The 16440-nt window shown below is 53.5% G+C and overlaps 2 protein-coding genes across 2 annotated transcripts; both read right to left on the bottom strand.

The window, feature by feature from the left end:
• Positions 1–3041: 3041 nt before the first annotated feature.
• Positions 3042–4333, bottom strand: LOC135320111 (melanoma-associated antigen 8-like). The gene has a single exon (XM_064482690.1). It carries the CDS (start codon positions 4141–4143, stop codon positions 3139–3141), a length of 1005 nt encoding a protein of 334 aa, XP_064338760.1. The 5' UTR covers positions 4144–4333; the 3' UTR covers positions 3042–3138.
• Positions 4334–10317: 5984 nt separating this feature from the next.
• On the bottom strand, positions 10318–11609 carry LOC135320110 (melanoma-associated antigen 8-like). The gene has a single exon (XM_064482689.1). The coding sequence runs from the start codon at positions 11417–11419 to the stop codon at positions 10415–10417; it is 1005 nt and encodes a 334-aa protein (XP_064338759.1). The 5' UTR covers positions 11420–11609; the 3' UTR covers positions 10318–10414.
• Positions 11610–16440: the final 4831 nt, after the last annotated feature.

Below are 16440 nucleotides of genomic sequence, written 5' to 3'. Positions count from 1 at the left end.
CCCCAAGTTTGGGGCGGTTACCAAACCTCTTCAACTATATATGCCAGGACGGAGTACACTGTGAGCCACGTCAAACGCCACTCCTCCCTGCAGTTGGAGCATTCTGAGTGTCCTAGCAGCTCAGGCAGGATAACCAGGTCTCTAAGCATCCCTGAACAAAGTACACCTTCCCCCCTCGCCCAGGAGATGTATCCACGATCCCAGAGGGACTTCTCAGAGCAATCTCCCACCTGACACGTTCCTCTCACCACTAACAAGCGCCGTCTGCACGTCTGCCTGCCGCCACCACCCAGCTTCATTACCATCACCTCCCACAGAAGGACCTCCCCCCCAGCTTCCCAAAGCCCCGAACTGCCCTGGCGCTGGGCACTTACACTTGGGTGCTCTCTCCCGGACCCCCACCCCCTCGCCCTATTTTTATTTGCCCTATGGGACTTAGGAGACCTTTCACCAACTTCCCGATGTGACTGCGGCTCCTAGACTATCCTAGGTGTGGGCTGTCCTGCTTTTCCGAGTGTCCCCACTGCTAACACCGAGCCCTCCAGAGAGGAGAGGCTCGGTGAACGTCTGCGGATGAACTGAGATGGTGAGCAGGGATCCTACTGATCCAGGTTGATTTTCTCCTACTTTCTTAACTAAGCCAGACAAATCCAGGTTATACACACATAATTATAATTTTATAGACTGACAGAAGAAAAGGGATAAGGAGCCAATAATTACCTATCGTTTACTTTTACTTCTCTCTTTCTTGACCCCACCGATTTTAGTGCTGATCACTCTCACATTTCCAAGTAAATTTCTATTCCGATGCGGTGTTACCTACTTTGGCATGACACAGTATGATGGAAACTTTCCCAATTTGTTTTACAAAATAGCAAAACTCAGTCTTGGGCTGCCTAAGTACCAGTACGTGTATAATCAATATCATTCACAAACTAAGATACTGAAGCTTATTTAATATTATTATTAATATACAGAAATCTGTTGCATCTTATACACTAACAAAGGAGTACCAGAAAGAGAAATTAAGGAAACAATCCCATTTACCATCACATCAAAGAGAATAAATAATCTAGTAATAAACCTAGCTAAGGAGACCAAAGACCTGTACTCCAATAACTACAAGACACTGATGCAAGAAGCTGAAGATGACACCAACAGATGGAAAGATATACCGTGTTCTTGGATTGGAAGAATCAGTGTTGTTGACCAAACAACCCAGTGACCATACTACCCAAGGCAATCTACAGATTCAAAGCAATCCCTGTCAAAATAACAATGGCATTTTTCTCAGAACCAGAACAAATAATTTAAAAAAGTGTCTGGAAAAAGAAAAGAACCCCAATAGCTAAAACAATCTTGGGAATGAAGAACAGAGCTGGAGAAATCATGCTCCCTGACATTGGACTATACTACAAAGCTGTAGTAATCAAAACAGTGCGGTTCTGGCCCCCAAACAGACACACAGATCAATGGAACAGGATAGAGAGGCGAGAAGTAAACCCACACACTTACCGTCAATTAATGTACGACAAAGGAAGCAAGGATATTGAATGGAGAAAAGACAGTCTCTTCAATAAGTGGCTCTGGGAAAACTGGACAGCTACCTGTCAAACAATGAACTTAGAACATTCTCTAACACCATATACAAAAATAAACTCAAAATAGATTAAAGATCTACATTTAAGACTGGATACTATAATACTCCTAGAGGAAAACATAGGCAGAACACTCTCTGACATAAATTACAGCAATAACTTTTTGGATCCATGTCCTAAAACAAAGGAAATAAAAGGAAAAATAAACAGCGGGGACCTAATTATACTTAAAAGCTTCTGCACAGCAAGGGAACCCACTGACTAAATTAAAACAACAACCTACTGAAGGGGAGAAAATATTTGCAAACGTTACAACTGACAAGGGAGCAATAACCACCATATATAAACAGCTCATACAATTCAACATCAAAAAAACAAATGACCCAACTAAAAACGGGCAGAACAACACAATAGACATTTGTCCAAAGAGGAAATGCAGGTGGCCAGCAGGCACGTGAAAAGATGCTCAGTATAATTAACCATCAGGGAAATGCAAATCAAAACCACAATGACATATCACCTTATACCTGTCAGAATGGCTACCTTCAAAAGGAACGCAAATAGCAAATGTTGGCGAAGATGTGGAGAGAAGGGATCCCTCCTACACTGTTGGTGGGGATGTAAATTGGTGTGACCACTCTGGAAAACAGTATGCCGTTTCTCAAAAAACTAAAACTAGAACTACCAAGTGACCCAGCAATTCCATTCCTGGGTATACATCTCAAAAAAAAAAAAAAACAAAAAAAAAACCAGATACTAATTTGAAAAGATACACGCACCCAATATTCATAGCTGTGTTATCTACAATTGCCAAGATGTGGAAGGAACCTAAATGTCCATCAGCAGATGAATGGACACACACACACACAGACACACAGACACACACACACACACACACACCCCGGAATACTACTCAGCCATAAAAAACAAAATTTTGCCGTTTGCAGCAAGATGGATGGACTTGGAGGACATTATGCTAAGTGAAATAAATCAGACAGAGAAAGACAAATACTGTATGATATCAATTTATATGTGGACTCTAAAAAATACAACAAACTAGTGAGTATAACAAAGAAGAAGCAGGCTCATAGAGAACAAACTAGTGATTACCAGTGGGGAGGGGTGAGGGGCAAGGGGCAATATAGGGGTGAGGGAGTGGGAAGTACAAACTATTGGGTGTAAGGAAGGTTCAAGAATGTATTGCAGAACAAGGCGTATATAACCGATATTTTCTCATAACTGTAAATAAAATGTAATCTTTAAAAAGACTGTATAATAAAATAAAGTATATTGATATTTATGAAAACGAATAACATCTGAAACATCACTAAAGGAAATGAAGATGAATTTCCATATCATTGTAGAGAACAGGAGCCCAGAGATGCTGTACACCGTGTCCCCCCCACTGGCCCGGGCCCTCACTACTTAGGGTGCTGACTCCTTGCTCCTCAGACACACAGTGAAGAGTCAGCCTCACTTCCTGCCCGGCAGGAGAAGCTGCCGGACAGGGGCCTAGAAGGAGCCCAGCTGCAAGTCTGGCTCAGGCCCCCTCTTCCTCATCACTCACTCGCTCTTCAGACAGGGACGGGAAAGAACTGGGACCCCTTCTATTGATCCTGAGGAAATGTTCCAGGACTTGCAGCTTGCTGGTCTCCGTGTAGGCCCGGGGACCCCACAGGAACTCGTGGCGAGCGGGATCGCTGTTGGCCACCTGCCGGTACTCCACGTACCCCTCCCGCACCCACACGTTGGTGATGAGCTCCCTGGGCTCCCCATAGATGAAGTGCTCCCTCCCAGCACACAGCCCCATCTTGCTAAGTGCTCCCCAGACTGCCTCCTCAGGAGCAAAGTCGCCCTCCAGGACAATCACACCCAGAAGTATCAGCAGGAGGCCAGTCTTGGGAATGCTCTGCCCATCGTCCTGCATGCCATCGTAGGTGAGGCCCAGGGTGGGGACCAGGACATACAAGTGCTCCCTGGGGTCCACCTCCTTCACATCCACCCCAAAGACCAGCTGCAGACACTCAGAGGCTTGGCTCAAGACCGCAGGGAAGTGGTCCTGGTCATCTCTGAGGACCGCATTCAGCATTTCCTCTTTTGAGGTCGGCTGCTTTGTGCGGTACTTGTGGAGCAGGAAGCCCATCAGGTCAACCATCATCAAATGTAATGCATCGTGGAGCCGGGACTCGGCATCTGCCGGGTCCTGCCCGGTGCTGGGCCCCTCCTCACCTTGGCTTCTGAGGCCATTGTCTTCCGACTGGCTCCAGGGAGGGGCTGCCACGGCTGTGGGGGAGGGGCAGACACCCTGAGGGCTCTGCGCGGGACTGGGTGTCCCAGAATCAGCCACCTCCTCGCCACTGCCCAGGAACAGGACTGAGTAGGAAGACGAGGAGGAGAAGGAGGAGGAGGAGGAGGAGGAGGAGGAGGAGGGAGACAACGGGGATGCGCCCTCCTCCTCCTCAACCCAAATGTCCTGCTCATCCTCGGAATCCTCAGCCTCTCTTGGGTCGTGAAAGTCGGCTTCAGTGTGGTGGAGGTCACGCATCTGAACGGGAGGCACGGTGAGTGGTGTCGGGCAGCTGAGAGCAGCGAGGGCAGGGGTGACAGATGGGGACCCACGGGCCTGGGGAAGAAAGGGAGTGTCAGTGGCCCGGGCTGAGAAACCCACCGTGGGGGGCTCTGACAAAGGCTACTTACAGGTCTCCTCTTCAGGGGTGCCCTCGGCCTCACAGGGGCTCTCCTCCTGGTGGACGGTCGTCTGTGAACCTGACGGGGGAAGTGAGGCGGCTCCTCAGGGTGCAGCCGGCACAGCCCGAGGTTCTGGGGGCAACACGGGGTGTGTGGAGTGGACGTTGGCCTCGCGGGGTCCCCTCTGTTCCGGGAGCCCCCGGGTACACACTCAGGGCCCACACCTCACCTTCAGTCCTGGCACTGCCAGCCTCCTGTGCTCTGTGACCCGAGAACACGTGTCTCAGACCTAGGCCTTCCCGGTGTCTGGAGCCCCTGGGAGAGAAAGGAGGGGAGACCTCGGATCTACACTGTGGCACAGCCCTGGACCCGCGTGCTGGCAGGAGGCCTGGGCTCTGGCAGGTTCCCACTCTTCTAGGGTGGGAGGTCCTGTCCGCGCTAACTCAGGGTCCTCACCGGGACTCCAAGCGGGACCTGGGATTCTGCTCTGCAACCACCTGAGGGCCCCATCCTGATAGTAGGTCCCCGGTCTCTCTGAGCCCTGGATGCCGAAGTCAGGACACACCACGTGTGCTCATCCCGCATTGAGGCCTCCCAGGGCTGACAGCAGGGGCAGGATCGGTTGCGTCCCCTCTGTTCTGGGATCTCGGGTCCCTCACTCCTCCCTCGGGGTCACCTTGACTCCTGGCAGGACCTGGGATTCCCCTCTCAGCCCACCTGAGGCCCCGCCCGTCATACCAAGACCCCAGTCCCTCTGAGACCCGCATTTCAGGAACTGCTGCCCGAGGTCCTCCCGCCCCATGGCCTCCCAGGACTGACTCTGTTTTGGGGTCCAGGGTCCCTGAATGCTAACTCGCGGTCGTCACCTTCACTCCCAGGCGGCCCTGAGATTCTCTCCTCCGCAGACCTGAGGCCCCCGCCCTTTCACTATGTCCCAGGTCTGTCTGAGACTCGGATGCGGAAGTCAGGACAAACCACGTGGGCTGTCGTCCCCTCGGGCCGCCGGACAGCTGAAAGCAAGGGCGACTCTCTGTGGGATGGCCACTTTTCTGGGTTCAGGGGCCCCTCCTTCCTGCTTGAGGGTCCTCACTTTGACTCAGGCGGCATGTAGCCTCCCCTTGGAGCCCCCGAGGCCCCGCCCCTCATCCCATGACCCCAGTCCCTCCGAGACCCGGATGGCAGGAAACGCCGCAGGTGGTCACCCTGCCCCAAGGCCTCCAAGGTCCAACACTGTCCCGGGGTGCAAGATCCGTCCGTTCCCCCTCGGGGTCCTCACTTTGACTCAGGCGGCAGATAGCCTCCCCTTGGAGCCCCCGAGGCCCCGCCCCTCATCCCAGGACCCCAGTCCCTCCGAGACCCGGATGGCAGGAAACGCCGCAGGTGGTCACCCTGCCCCAAGGCCTCCAAGATCCAACAGTGTCTTGGGGTCCAGGATCCCTCCGTTCTCCCTCGGGGTCCTCACTTTGACTCAGGCGGCAGATAGCCTCCCCTTGGAGCCCCCGAGGCCCCGCCCCTCATCCCAGGACCCCAGTCCCTCCGAGACCCGGATGGCAGGAAACGCCGCAGGTGGTCACCCTGCCCCAAGGCCTCCAAGATCCAACACTGTCTTGGGGTCCAGGATCCCTCTGTTCTCCCTCGGGGTCCTCACTTTGACTCAGGCGGCATGTAGCCTCCCCTTGGAACCCCCGAAGCCCCGCCCCTCATCCCAGGACCCCAGTCCCTCCGAGACCCGGATGGCGGGAAATGCCGCCGGTGCTTATTCCGACCTATGGCCTCCCAGGACCGACTGTGTTTTGGGGTCCAGGGTCCCTCACTGCTCGCTCGCGGTCGTCACCTTCACTCCCAGTGGGACCTGGGATTCTCTGCTCTGCAGATCTGAGGGTCCCCCCCTCATCTCACACGAAGTCCCCGGTCTCTGTGAGACCAGGGTGCCGCAGTCACGACACAACACGGGGGCCTGTCCTGCCCTCGGGCCTCCGGACAGCTGATAGCAAGGGCCCCTTTCTGTGGGATGGCTTCTTTTCCGGGTTCGGGGTCCCCTCAGTTTTCCCTCAGGGTCGTCACTTAGGCGTCGTGTCGTCTAGCCTCTGGCCACCCGAGGCCCCGCCCCTCATCGCAGGACCCCCGTCCCTCGGAGACCCGGGTGTGAGGAAGTCAGGGCCCCACGAGTGCTCATCCCACCCAGGCCCTCCCAGGGCTGACAGCAGGGGCGGGGATCTGTGGGGCCCATGCTGTCCTCCGTCAGGGTCCTCACCTTGAGCCCCGGCGGGTCCTGGGACGCCCCCTTGTTGAGCCGAGCCCACACCTTCACACCAAGGCCCTCACTGCCCAGAGACCCCCAGGGGCGTCTGTGGACTCACAGCAGGCCACCAAGCCCAGGGCTTCCCAGGACTGTGGACGCCAGGCGCTGAGATGGATTCCCCGGGGGTCCCTCAGCCTTCCCTCTGCTCCTCACCTGGGCTCCAGGCTGGGCCTGGGCCCCTCCCTCTGCCCACCTCAGTTTGCTCCCCTTGGACCCAGGCCCCTCCACAGCCAGGACCCCCGAGAGGGAAGCGGGGGTGGGGGTTGGGGCACTGATCTCCGCCACCCTGCCTGCGGTCTCCCAGGGCTGACAGCAGAACCGACCTGGATTCCCTGCAACCCGAGTCCCTCCACACGGTTCTACCTTGACTCCTGGCAGCGCTGGGCTCCTTCCCTGTGCAGACCTGAAGCCGGCCTCCCTCACCCAGGCCCTCACCTCTCTCACCCCCCAGGGAGGGGGCATCAGCGCCCGTCACATCCGGACCCCGTGCCCGGGGGTCTCCCAGGGCTGTCGGGAGGGCCGGAGGTGGATTCCCTGTTTGGAATTCAGCCTCGGTGGGTGTTTCCTCCCTGCGATGTCCAGGACCATTCCTCATCTATGGCTTTGGATTCTGACCATCGAGGGGAGCTGACCCATCAGTGTAAGTGTCCAGCAGACCGTTTCCAAGAACACACCCCAGTAAATCCTACCCCAAGTTTGGGGCGGTTACCAAACCTCTTCAACTATATATGCCAGGACGGAGTACACTGTGAGCCACGTCAAACGCCACTCCTCCCTGCAGTTGGAGCATTCTGAGTGTCCTAGCAGCTCAGGCAGGATAACCAGGTCTCTAAGCATCCCTGAACAAAGTACACCTTCCCCCCTCGCCCAGGAGATGTATCCACGATCCCAGAGGGACTTCTCAGAGCAATCTCCCACCTGACACGTTCCTCTCACCACTAACAAGCGCCGTCTGCACGTCTGCCTGCCGCCACCACCCAGCTTCATTACCATCACCTCCCACAGAAGGACCTCCCCCCCAGCTTCCCAAAGCCCCGAACTGCCCTGGCGCTGGGCACTTACACTTGGGTGCTCTCTCCCGGACCCCCACCCCCTCGCCCTATTTTTATTTGCCCTATGGGACTTAGGAGACCTTTCACCAACTTCCCGATGTGACTGCGGCTCCTAGACTATCCTAGGTGTGGGCTGTCCTGCTTTTCCGAGTGTCCCCACTGCTAACACCGAGCCCTCCAGAGAGGAGAGGCTCGGTGAACGTCTGCGGATGAACTGAGATGGTGAGCAGGGATCCTACTGATCCAGGTTGATTTTCTCCTACTTTCTTAACTAAGCCAGACAAATCCAGGTTATACACACATAATTATAATTTTATAGACTGACAGAAGAAAAGGGATAAGGAGCCAATAATTACCTATCGTTTACTTTTACTTCTCTCTTTCTTGACCCCACCGATTTTAGTGCTGATCACTCTCACATTTCCAAGTAAATTTCTATTCCGATGCGGTGTTACCTACTTTGGCATGACACAGTATGATGGAAACTTTCCCAATTTGTTTTACAAAATAGCAAAACTCAGTCTTGGGCTGCCTAAGTACCAGTACGTGTATAATCAATATCATTCACAAACTAAGATACTGAAGCTTATTTAATATTATTATTAATATACAGAAATCTGTTGCATCTTATACACTAACAAAGGAGTACCAGAAAGAGAAATTAAGGAAACAATCCCATTTACCATCACATCAAAGAGAATAAATAATCTAGTAATAAACCTAGCTAAGGAGACCAAAGACCTGTACTCCAATAACTACAAGACACTGATGCAAGAAGCTGAAGATGACACCAACAGATGGAAAGATATACCGTGTTCTTGGATTGGAAGAATCAGTGTTGTTGACCAAACAACCCAGTGACCATACTACCCAAGGCAATCTACAGATTCAAAGCAATCCCTGTCAAAATAACAATGGCATTTTTCTCAGAACCAGAACAAATAATTTAAAAAAGTGTCTGGAAAAAGAAAAGAACCCCAATAGCTAAAACAATCTTGGGAATGAAGAACAGAGCTGGAGAAATCATGCTCCCTGACATTGGACTATACTACAAAGCTGTAGTAATCAAAACAGTGCGGTTCTGGCCCCCAAACAGACACACAGATCAATGGAACAGGATAGAGAGGCGAGAAGTAAACCCACACACTTACCGTCAATTAATGTACGACAAAGGAAGCAAGGATATTGAATGGAGAAAAGACAGTCTCTTCAATAAGTGGCTCTGGGAAAACTGGACAGCTACCTGTCAAACAATGAACTTAGAACATTCTCTAACACCATATACAAAAATAAACTCAAAATAGATTAAAGATCTACATTTAAGACTGGATACTATAATACTCCTAGAGGAAAACATAGGCAGAACACTCTCTGACATAAATTACAGCAATAACTTTTTGGATCCATGTCCTAAAACAAAGGAAATAAAAGGAAAAATAAACAGCGGGGACCTAATTATACTTAAAAGCTTCTGCACAGCAAGGGAACCCACTGACTAAATTAAAACAACAACCTACTGAAGGGGAGAAAATATTTGCAAACGTTACAACTGACAAGGGAGCAATAACCACCATATATAAACAGCTCATACAATTCAACATCAAAAAAACAAATGACCCAACTAAAAACGGGCAGAACAACACAATAGACATTTGTCCAAAGAGGAAATGCAGGTGGCCAGCAGGCACGTGAAAAGATGCTCAGTATAATTAACCATCAGGGAAATGCAAATCAAAACCACAATGACATATCACCTTATACCTGTCAGAATGGCTACCTTCAAAAGGAACGCAAATAGCAAATGTTGGCGAAGATGTGGAGAGAAGGGATCCCTCCTACACTGTTGGTGGGGATGTAAATTGGTGTGACCACTCTGGAAAACAGTATGCCGTTTCTCAAAAAACTAAAACTAGAACTACCAAGTGACCCAGCAATTCCATTCCTGGGTATACATCTCAAAAAAAAAAAAAAACAAAAAAAAAACCAGATACTAATTTGAAAAGATACACGCACCCAATATTCATAGCTGTGTTATCTACAATTGCCAAGATGTGGAAGGAACCTAAATGTCCATCAGCAGATGAATGGACACACACACACACAGACACACAGACACACACACACACACACACACCCCGGAATACTACTCAGCCATAAAAAACAAAATTTTGCCGTTTGCAGCAAGATGGATGGACTTGGAGGACATTATGCTAAGTGAAATAAATCAGACAGAGAAAGACAAATACTGTATGATATCAATTTATATGTGGACTCTAAAAAATACAACAAACTAGTGAGTATAACAAAGAAGAAGCAGGCTCATAGAGAACAAACTAGTGATTACCAGTGGGGAGGGGTGAGGGGCAAGGGGCAATATAGGGGTGAGGGAGTGGGAAGTACAAACTATTGGGTGTAAGGAAGGTTCAAGAATGTATTGCAGAACAAGGCGTATATAACCAATATTTTCTCATAACTGTAAATAAAATGTAATCTTTAAAAAGACTGTATAATAAAATAAAGTATATTGATATTTATGAAAACGAATAACATCTGAAACATCACTAAAGGAAATGAAGATGAATTTCCATATCATTGTAGAGAACAGGAGCCCAGAGATGCTGTACACCGTGTCCCCCCCACTGGCCCGGGCCCTCACTACTTAGGGTGCTGACTCCTTGCTCCTCAGACACACAGTGAAGAGTCAGCCTCACTTCCTGCCCGGCAGGAGAAGCTGCCGGACAGGGGCCTAGAAGGAGCCCAGCTGCAAGTCTGGCTCAGGCCCCCTCTTCCTCATCACTCACTCGCTCTTCAGACAGGGACGGGAAAGAACTGGGACCCCTTCTATTGATCCTGAGGAAATGTTCCAGGACTTGCAGCTTGCTGGTCTCCGTGTAGGCCCGGGGACCCCACAGGAACTCGTGGCGAGCGGGATCGCTGTTGGCCACCTGCCGGTACTCCACGTACCCCTCCCGCACCCACACGTTGGTGATGAGCTCCCTGGGCTCCCCATAGATGAAGTGCTCCCTCCCAGCACACAGCCCCATCTTGCTAAGTGCTCCCCAGACTGCCTCCTCAGGAGCAAAGTCGCCCTCCAGGACAATCACACCCAGAAGTATCAGCAGGAGGCCAGTCTTGGGAATGCTCTGCCCATCGTCCTGCATGCCATCGTAGGTGAGGCCCAGGGTGGGGACCAGGACATACAAGTGCTCCCTGGGGTCCACCTCCTTCACATCCACCCCAAAGACCAGCTGCAGACACTCAGAGGCTTGGCTCAAGACCGCAGGGAAGTGGTCCTGGTCATCTCTGAGGACCGCATTCAGCATTTCCTCTTTTGAGGTCGGCTGCTTTGTGCGGTACTTGTGGAGCAGGAAGCCCATCAGGTCAACCATCATCAAATGTAATGCATCGTGGAGCCGGGACTCGGCATCTGCCGGGTCCTGCCCGGTGCTGGGCCCCTCCTCACCTTGGCTTCTGAGGCCATTGTCTTCCGACTGGCTCCAGGGAGGGGCTGCCACGGCTGTGGGGGAGGGGCAGACACCCTGAGGGCTCTGCGCGGGACTGGGTGTCCCAGAATCAGCCACCTCCTCGCCACTGCCCAGGAACAGGACTGAGTAGGAAGACGAGGAGGAGAAGGAGGAGGAGGAGGAGGAGGAGGAGGAGGAGGGAGACAACGGGGATGCGCCCTCCTCCTCCTCAACCCAAATGTCCTGCTCATCCTCGGAATCCTCAGCCTCTCTTGGGTCGTGAAAGTCGGCTTCAGTGTGGTGGAGGTCACGCATCTGAACGGGAGGCACGGTGAGTGGTGTCGGGCAGCTGAGAGCAGCGAGGGCAGGGGTGACAGATGGGGACCCACGGGCCTGGGGAAGAAAGGGAGTGTCAGTGGCCCGGGCTGAGAAACCCACCGTGGGGGGCTCTGACAAAGGCTACTTACAGGTCTCCTCTTCAGGGGTGCCCTCGGCCTCACAGGGGCTCTCCTCCTGGTGGACGGTCGTCTGTGAACCTGACGGGGGAAGTGAGGCGGCTCCTCAGGGTGCAGCCGGCACAGCCCGAGGTTCTGGGGGCAACACGGGGTGTGTGGAGTGGACGTTGGCCTCGCGGGGTCCCCTCTGTTCCGGGAGCCCCCGGGTACACACTCAGGGCCCACACCTCACCTTCAGTCCTGGCACTGCCAGCCTCCTGTGCTCTGTGACCCGAGAACACGTGTCTCAGACCTAGGCCTTCCCGGTGTCTGGAGCCCCTGGGAGAGAAAGGAGGGGAGACCTCGGATCTACACTGTGGCACAGCCCTGGACCCGCGTGCTGGCAGGAGGCCTGGGCTCTGGCAGGTTCCCACTCTTCTAGGGTGGGAGGTCCTGTCCGCGCTAACTCAGGGTCCTCACCGGGACTCCAAGCGGGACCTGGGATTCTGCTCTGCAACCACCTGAGGGCCCCATCCTGATAGTAGGTCCCCGGTCTCTCTGAGCCCTGGATGCCGAAGTCAGGACACACCACGTGTGCTCATCCCGCATTGAGGCCTCCCAGGGCTGACAGCAGGGGCAGGATCGGTTGCGTCCCCTCTGTTCTGGGATCTCGGGTCCCTCACTCCTCCCTCGGGGTCACCTTGACTCCTGGCAGGACCTGGGATTCCCCTCTCAGCCCACCTGAGGCCCCGCCCGTCATACCAAGACCCCAGTCCCTCTGAGACCCGCATTTCAGGAACTGCTGCCCGAGGTCCTCCCGCCCCATGGCCTCCCAGGACTGACTCTGTTTTGGGGTCCAGGGTCCCTGAATGCTAACTCGCGGTCGTCACCTTCACTCCCAGGCGGCCCTGAGATTCTCTCCTCCGCAGACCTGAGGCCCCCGCCCTTTCACTATGTCCCAGGTCTGTCTGAGACTCGGATGCGGAAGTCAGGACAAACCACGTGGGCTGTCGTCCCCTCGGGCCGCCGGACAGCTGAAAGCAAGGGCGACTCTCTGTGGGATGGCCACTTTTCTGGGTTCAGGGGCCCCTCCTTCCTGCTTGAGGGTCCTCACTTTGACTCAGGCGGCATGTAGCCTCCCCTTGGAGCCCCCGAGGCCCCGCCCCTCATCCCATGACCCCAGTCCCTCCGAGACCCGGATGGCAGGAAACGCCGCAGGTGGTCACCCTGCCCCAAGGCCTCCAAGGTCCAACACTGTCCCGGGGTGCAAGATCCGTCCGTTCCCCCTCGGGGTCCTCACTTTGACTCAGGCGGCAGATAGCCTCCCCTTGGAGCCCCCGAGGCCCCGCCCCTCATCCCAGGACCCCAGTCCCTCCGAGACCCGGATGGCAGGAAACGCCGCAGGTGGTCACCCTGCCCCAAGGCCTCCAAGATCCAACAGTGTCTTGGGGTCCAGGATCCCTCCGTTCTCCCTCGGGGTCCTCACTTTGACTCAGGCGGCAGATAGCCTCCCCTTGGAGCCCCCGAGGCCCCGCCCCTCATCCCAGGACCCCAGTCCCTCCGAGACCCGGATGGCAGGAAACGCCACAGGTGGTCACCCTGCCCCAAGGCCTCCAAGATCCAACACTGTCTTGGGGTCCAGGATCCCTCTGTTCTCCCTCGGGGTCCTCACTTTGACTCAGGCGGCATGTAGCCTCCCCTTGGAACCCCCGAAGCCCCGCCCCTCATCCCAGGACCCCAGTCCCTCCGAGACCCGGATGGCGGGAAATGCCGCCGGTGCTTATTCCGACCTATGGCCTCCCAGGACCGACTGTGTTTTGGGGTCCAGGGTCCCTCACTGCTCGCTCGCGGTCGTCACCTTCACTCCCAGTGGGACCTGGGATTCTCTGCTCTGCAGATCTGAGGGTCCCCCCCTCATCTCACACGAAGTCCCCGGTCTCTGTGAGACCAGGGTGCCGCAGTCACGACACAACACGGGGGCCTGTCCTGCCCTCGGGCCTCCGGACAGCTGATAGCAAGGGCCCCTTTCTGTGGGATGGCTTCTTTTCCGGGTTCGGGGTCCCCTCAGTTTTCCCTCAGGGTCGTCACTTAGGCGTCGTGTCGTCTAGCCTCTGGCCACCCGAGGCCCCGCCCCTCATCGCAGGACCCCCGTCCCTCGGAGACCCGGGTGTGAGGAAGTCAGGGCCCCACGAGTGCTCATCCCACCCAGGCCCTCCCAGGGCTGACAGCAGGGGCGGGGATCTGTGGGGCCCATGCTGTCCTCCGTCAGGGTCCTCACCTTGAGCCCCGGCGGGTCCTGGGACGCCCCCTTGTTGAGCCGAGCCCACACCTTCACACCAAGGCCCTCACTGCCCAGAGACCCCCAGGGGCGTCTGTGGACTCACAGCAGGCCACCAAGCCCAGGGCTTCCCAGGACTGTGGACGCCAGGCGCTGAGATGGATTCCCCGGGGGTCCCTCAGCCTTCCCTCTGCTCCTCACCTGGGCTCCAGGCTGGGCCTGGGCCCCTCCCTCTGCCCACCTCAGTTTGCTCCCCTTGGACCCAGGCCCCTCCACAGCCAGGACCCCCGAGAGGGAAGCGGGGGTGGGGGTTGGGGCACTGATCTCCGCCACCCTGCCTGCGGTCTCCCAGGGCTGACAGCAGAACCGACCTGGATTCCCTGCAACCCGAGTCCCTCCACACGGTTCTACCTTGACTCCTGGCAGCGCTGGGCTCCTTCCCTGTGCAGACCTGAAGCCGGCCTCCCTCACCCAGGCCCTCACCTCTCTCACCCCCCAGGGAGGGGGCATCAGCGCCCGTCACATCCGGACCCCGTGCCCGGGGGTCTCCCAGGGCTGTCGGGAGGGCCGGAGGTGGATTCCCTGTTTGGAATTCAGCCTCGGTGGGTGTTTCCTCCCTGCGATGTCCAGGACCATTCCTCATCTATGGCTTTGGATTCTGACCATCGAGGGGAGCTGACCCATCAGTGTAAGTGTCCAGCAGACCGTTTCCAAGAACACACCCCAGTAAATCCTACCCCAAGTTTGGGGCGGTTACCAAACCTCTTCAACTATATATGCCAGGACGGAGTACACTGTGAGCCACGTCAAACGCCACTCCTCCCTGCAGTTGGAGCATTCTGAGTGTCCTAGCAGCTCAGGCAGGATAACCAGGTCTCTAAGCATCCCTGAACAAAGTACACCTTCCCCCCTCGCCCAGGAGATGTATCCACGATCCCAGAGGGACTTCTCAGAGCAATCTCCCACCTGACACGTTCCTCTCACCACTAACAAGCGCCGTCTGCACGTCTGCCTGCCGCCACCACCCAGCTTCATTACCATCACCTCCCACAGAAGGACCTCCCCCCCAGCTTCCCAAAGCCCCGAACTGCCCTGGCGCTGGGCACTTACACTTGGGTGCTCTCTCCCGGACCCCCACCCCCTCGCCCTATTTTTATTTGCCCTATGGGACTTAGGAGACCTTTCACCAACTTCCCGATGTGACTGCGGCTCCTAGACTATCCTAGGTGTGGGCTGTCCTGCTTTTCCGAGTGTCCCCACTGCTAACACCGAGCCCTCCAGAGAGGAGAGGCTCGGTGAACGTCTGCGGATGAACTGAGATGGTGAGCAGGGATCCTACTGATCCAGGTTGATTTTCTCCTACTTTCTTAACTAAGCCAGACAAATCCAGGTTATACACACATAATTATAATTTTATAGACTGACAGAAGAAAAGGGATAAGGAGCCAATAATTACCTATCGTTTACTTTTACTTCTCTCTTTCTTGACCCCACCGATTTTAGTGCTGATCACTCTCACATTTCCAAGTAAATTTCTATTCCGATGCGGTGTTACCTACTTTGGCATGACACAGTATGATGGAAACTTTCCCAATTTGTTTTACAAAATAGCAAAACTCAGTCTTGGGCTGCCTAAGTACCAGTACGTGTATAATCAATATCATTCACAAACTAAGATACTGAAGCTTATTTAATATTATTATTAATATACAGAAATCTGTTGCATCTTATACACTAACAAAGGAGTACCAGAAAGAGAAATTAAGGAAACAATCCCATTTACCATCACATCAAAGAGAATAAATAATCTAGTAATAAACCTAGCTAAGGAGACCAAAGACCTGTACTCCAATAACTACAAGACACTGATGCAAGAAGCTGAAGATGACACCAACAGATGGAAAGATATACCGTGTTCTTGGATTGGAAGAATCAGTGTTGTTGACCAAACAACCCAGTGACCATACTACCCAAGGCAATCTACAGATTCAAAGCAATCCCTGTCAAAATAACAATGGCATTTTTCTCAGAACCAGAACAAATAATTTAAAAAAGTGTCTGGAAAAAGAAAAGAACCCCAATAGCTAAAACAATCTTGGGAATGAAGAACAGAGCTGGAGAAATCATGCTCCCTGACATTGGACTATACTACAAAGCTGTAGTAATCAAAACAGTGCGGTTCTGGCCCCCAAACAGACACACAGATCAATGGAACAGGATAGAGAGGCGAGAAGTAAACCCACACACTTACCGTCAATTAATGTACGACAAAGGAAGCAAGGATATTGAATGGAGAAAAGACAGTCTCTTCAATAAGTGGCTCTGGGAAAACTGGACAGCTACCTGTCAAACAATGAACTTAGAACATTCTCTAACACCATATACAAAAATAAACTCAAAATAGATTAAAGATCTACATTTAAGACTGGATACTATAATACTCCTAGAGGAAAACATAGGCAGAACACTCTCTGACATAAATTACAGCAATAACTTTTTGGATCCATGTCCAAAAACAAAGGAAATAAAAGGAAAAATAAACAGCGGGGACCTAATTATACTTAAAAGCTTCTGCACAGCAAGGGAACCCACTGACTAAATTAAAACAACAACCTACTGAAGGG

The sequence above is a fragment of the Camelus dromedarius genome, chromosome X (genome assembly GCF_036321535.1).
Source record: "Camelus dromedarius isolate mCamDro1 chromosome X, mCamDro1.pat, whole genome shotgun sequence".
Lineage (NCBI taxonomy): Eukaryota > Metazoa > Chordata > Mammalia > Artiodactyla > Camelidae > Camelus > Camelus dromedarius.
Note: the sequence above shows the minus strand (reverse complement) of the source record. Positions and strands in the feature narration are given on the sequence as shown.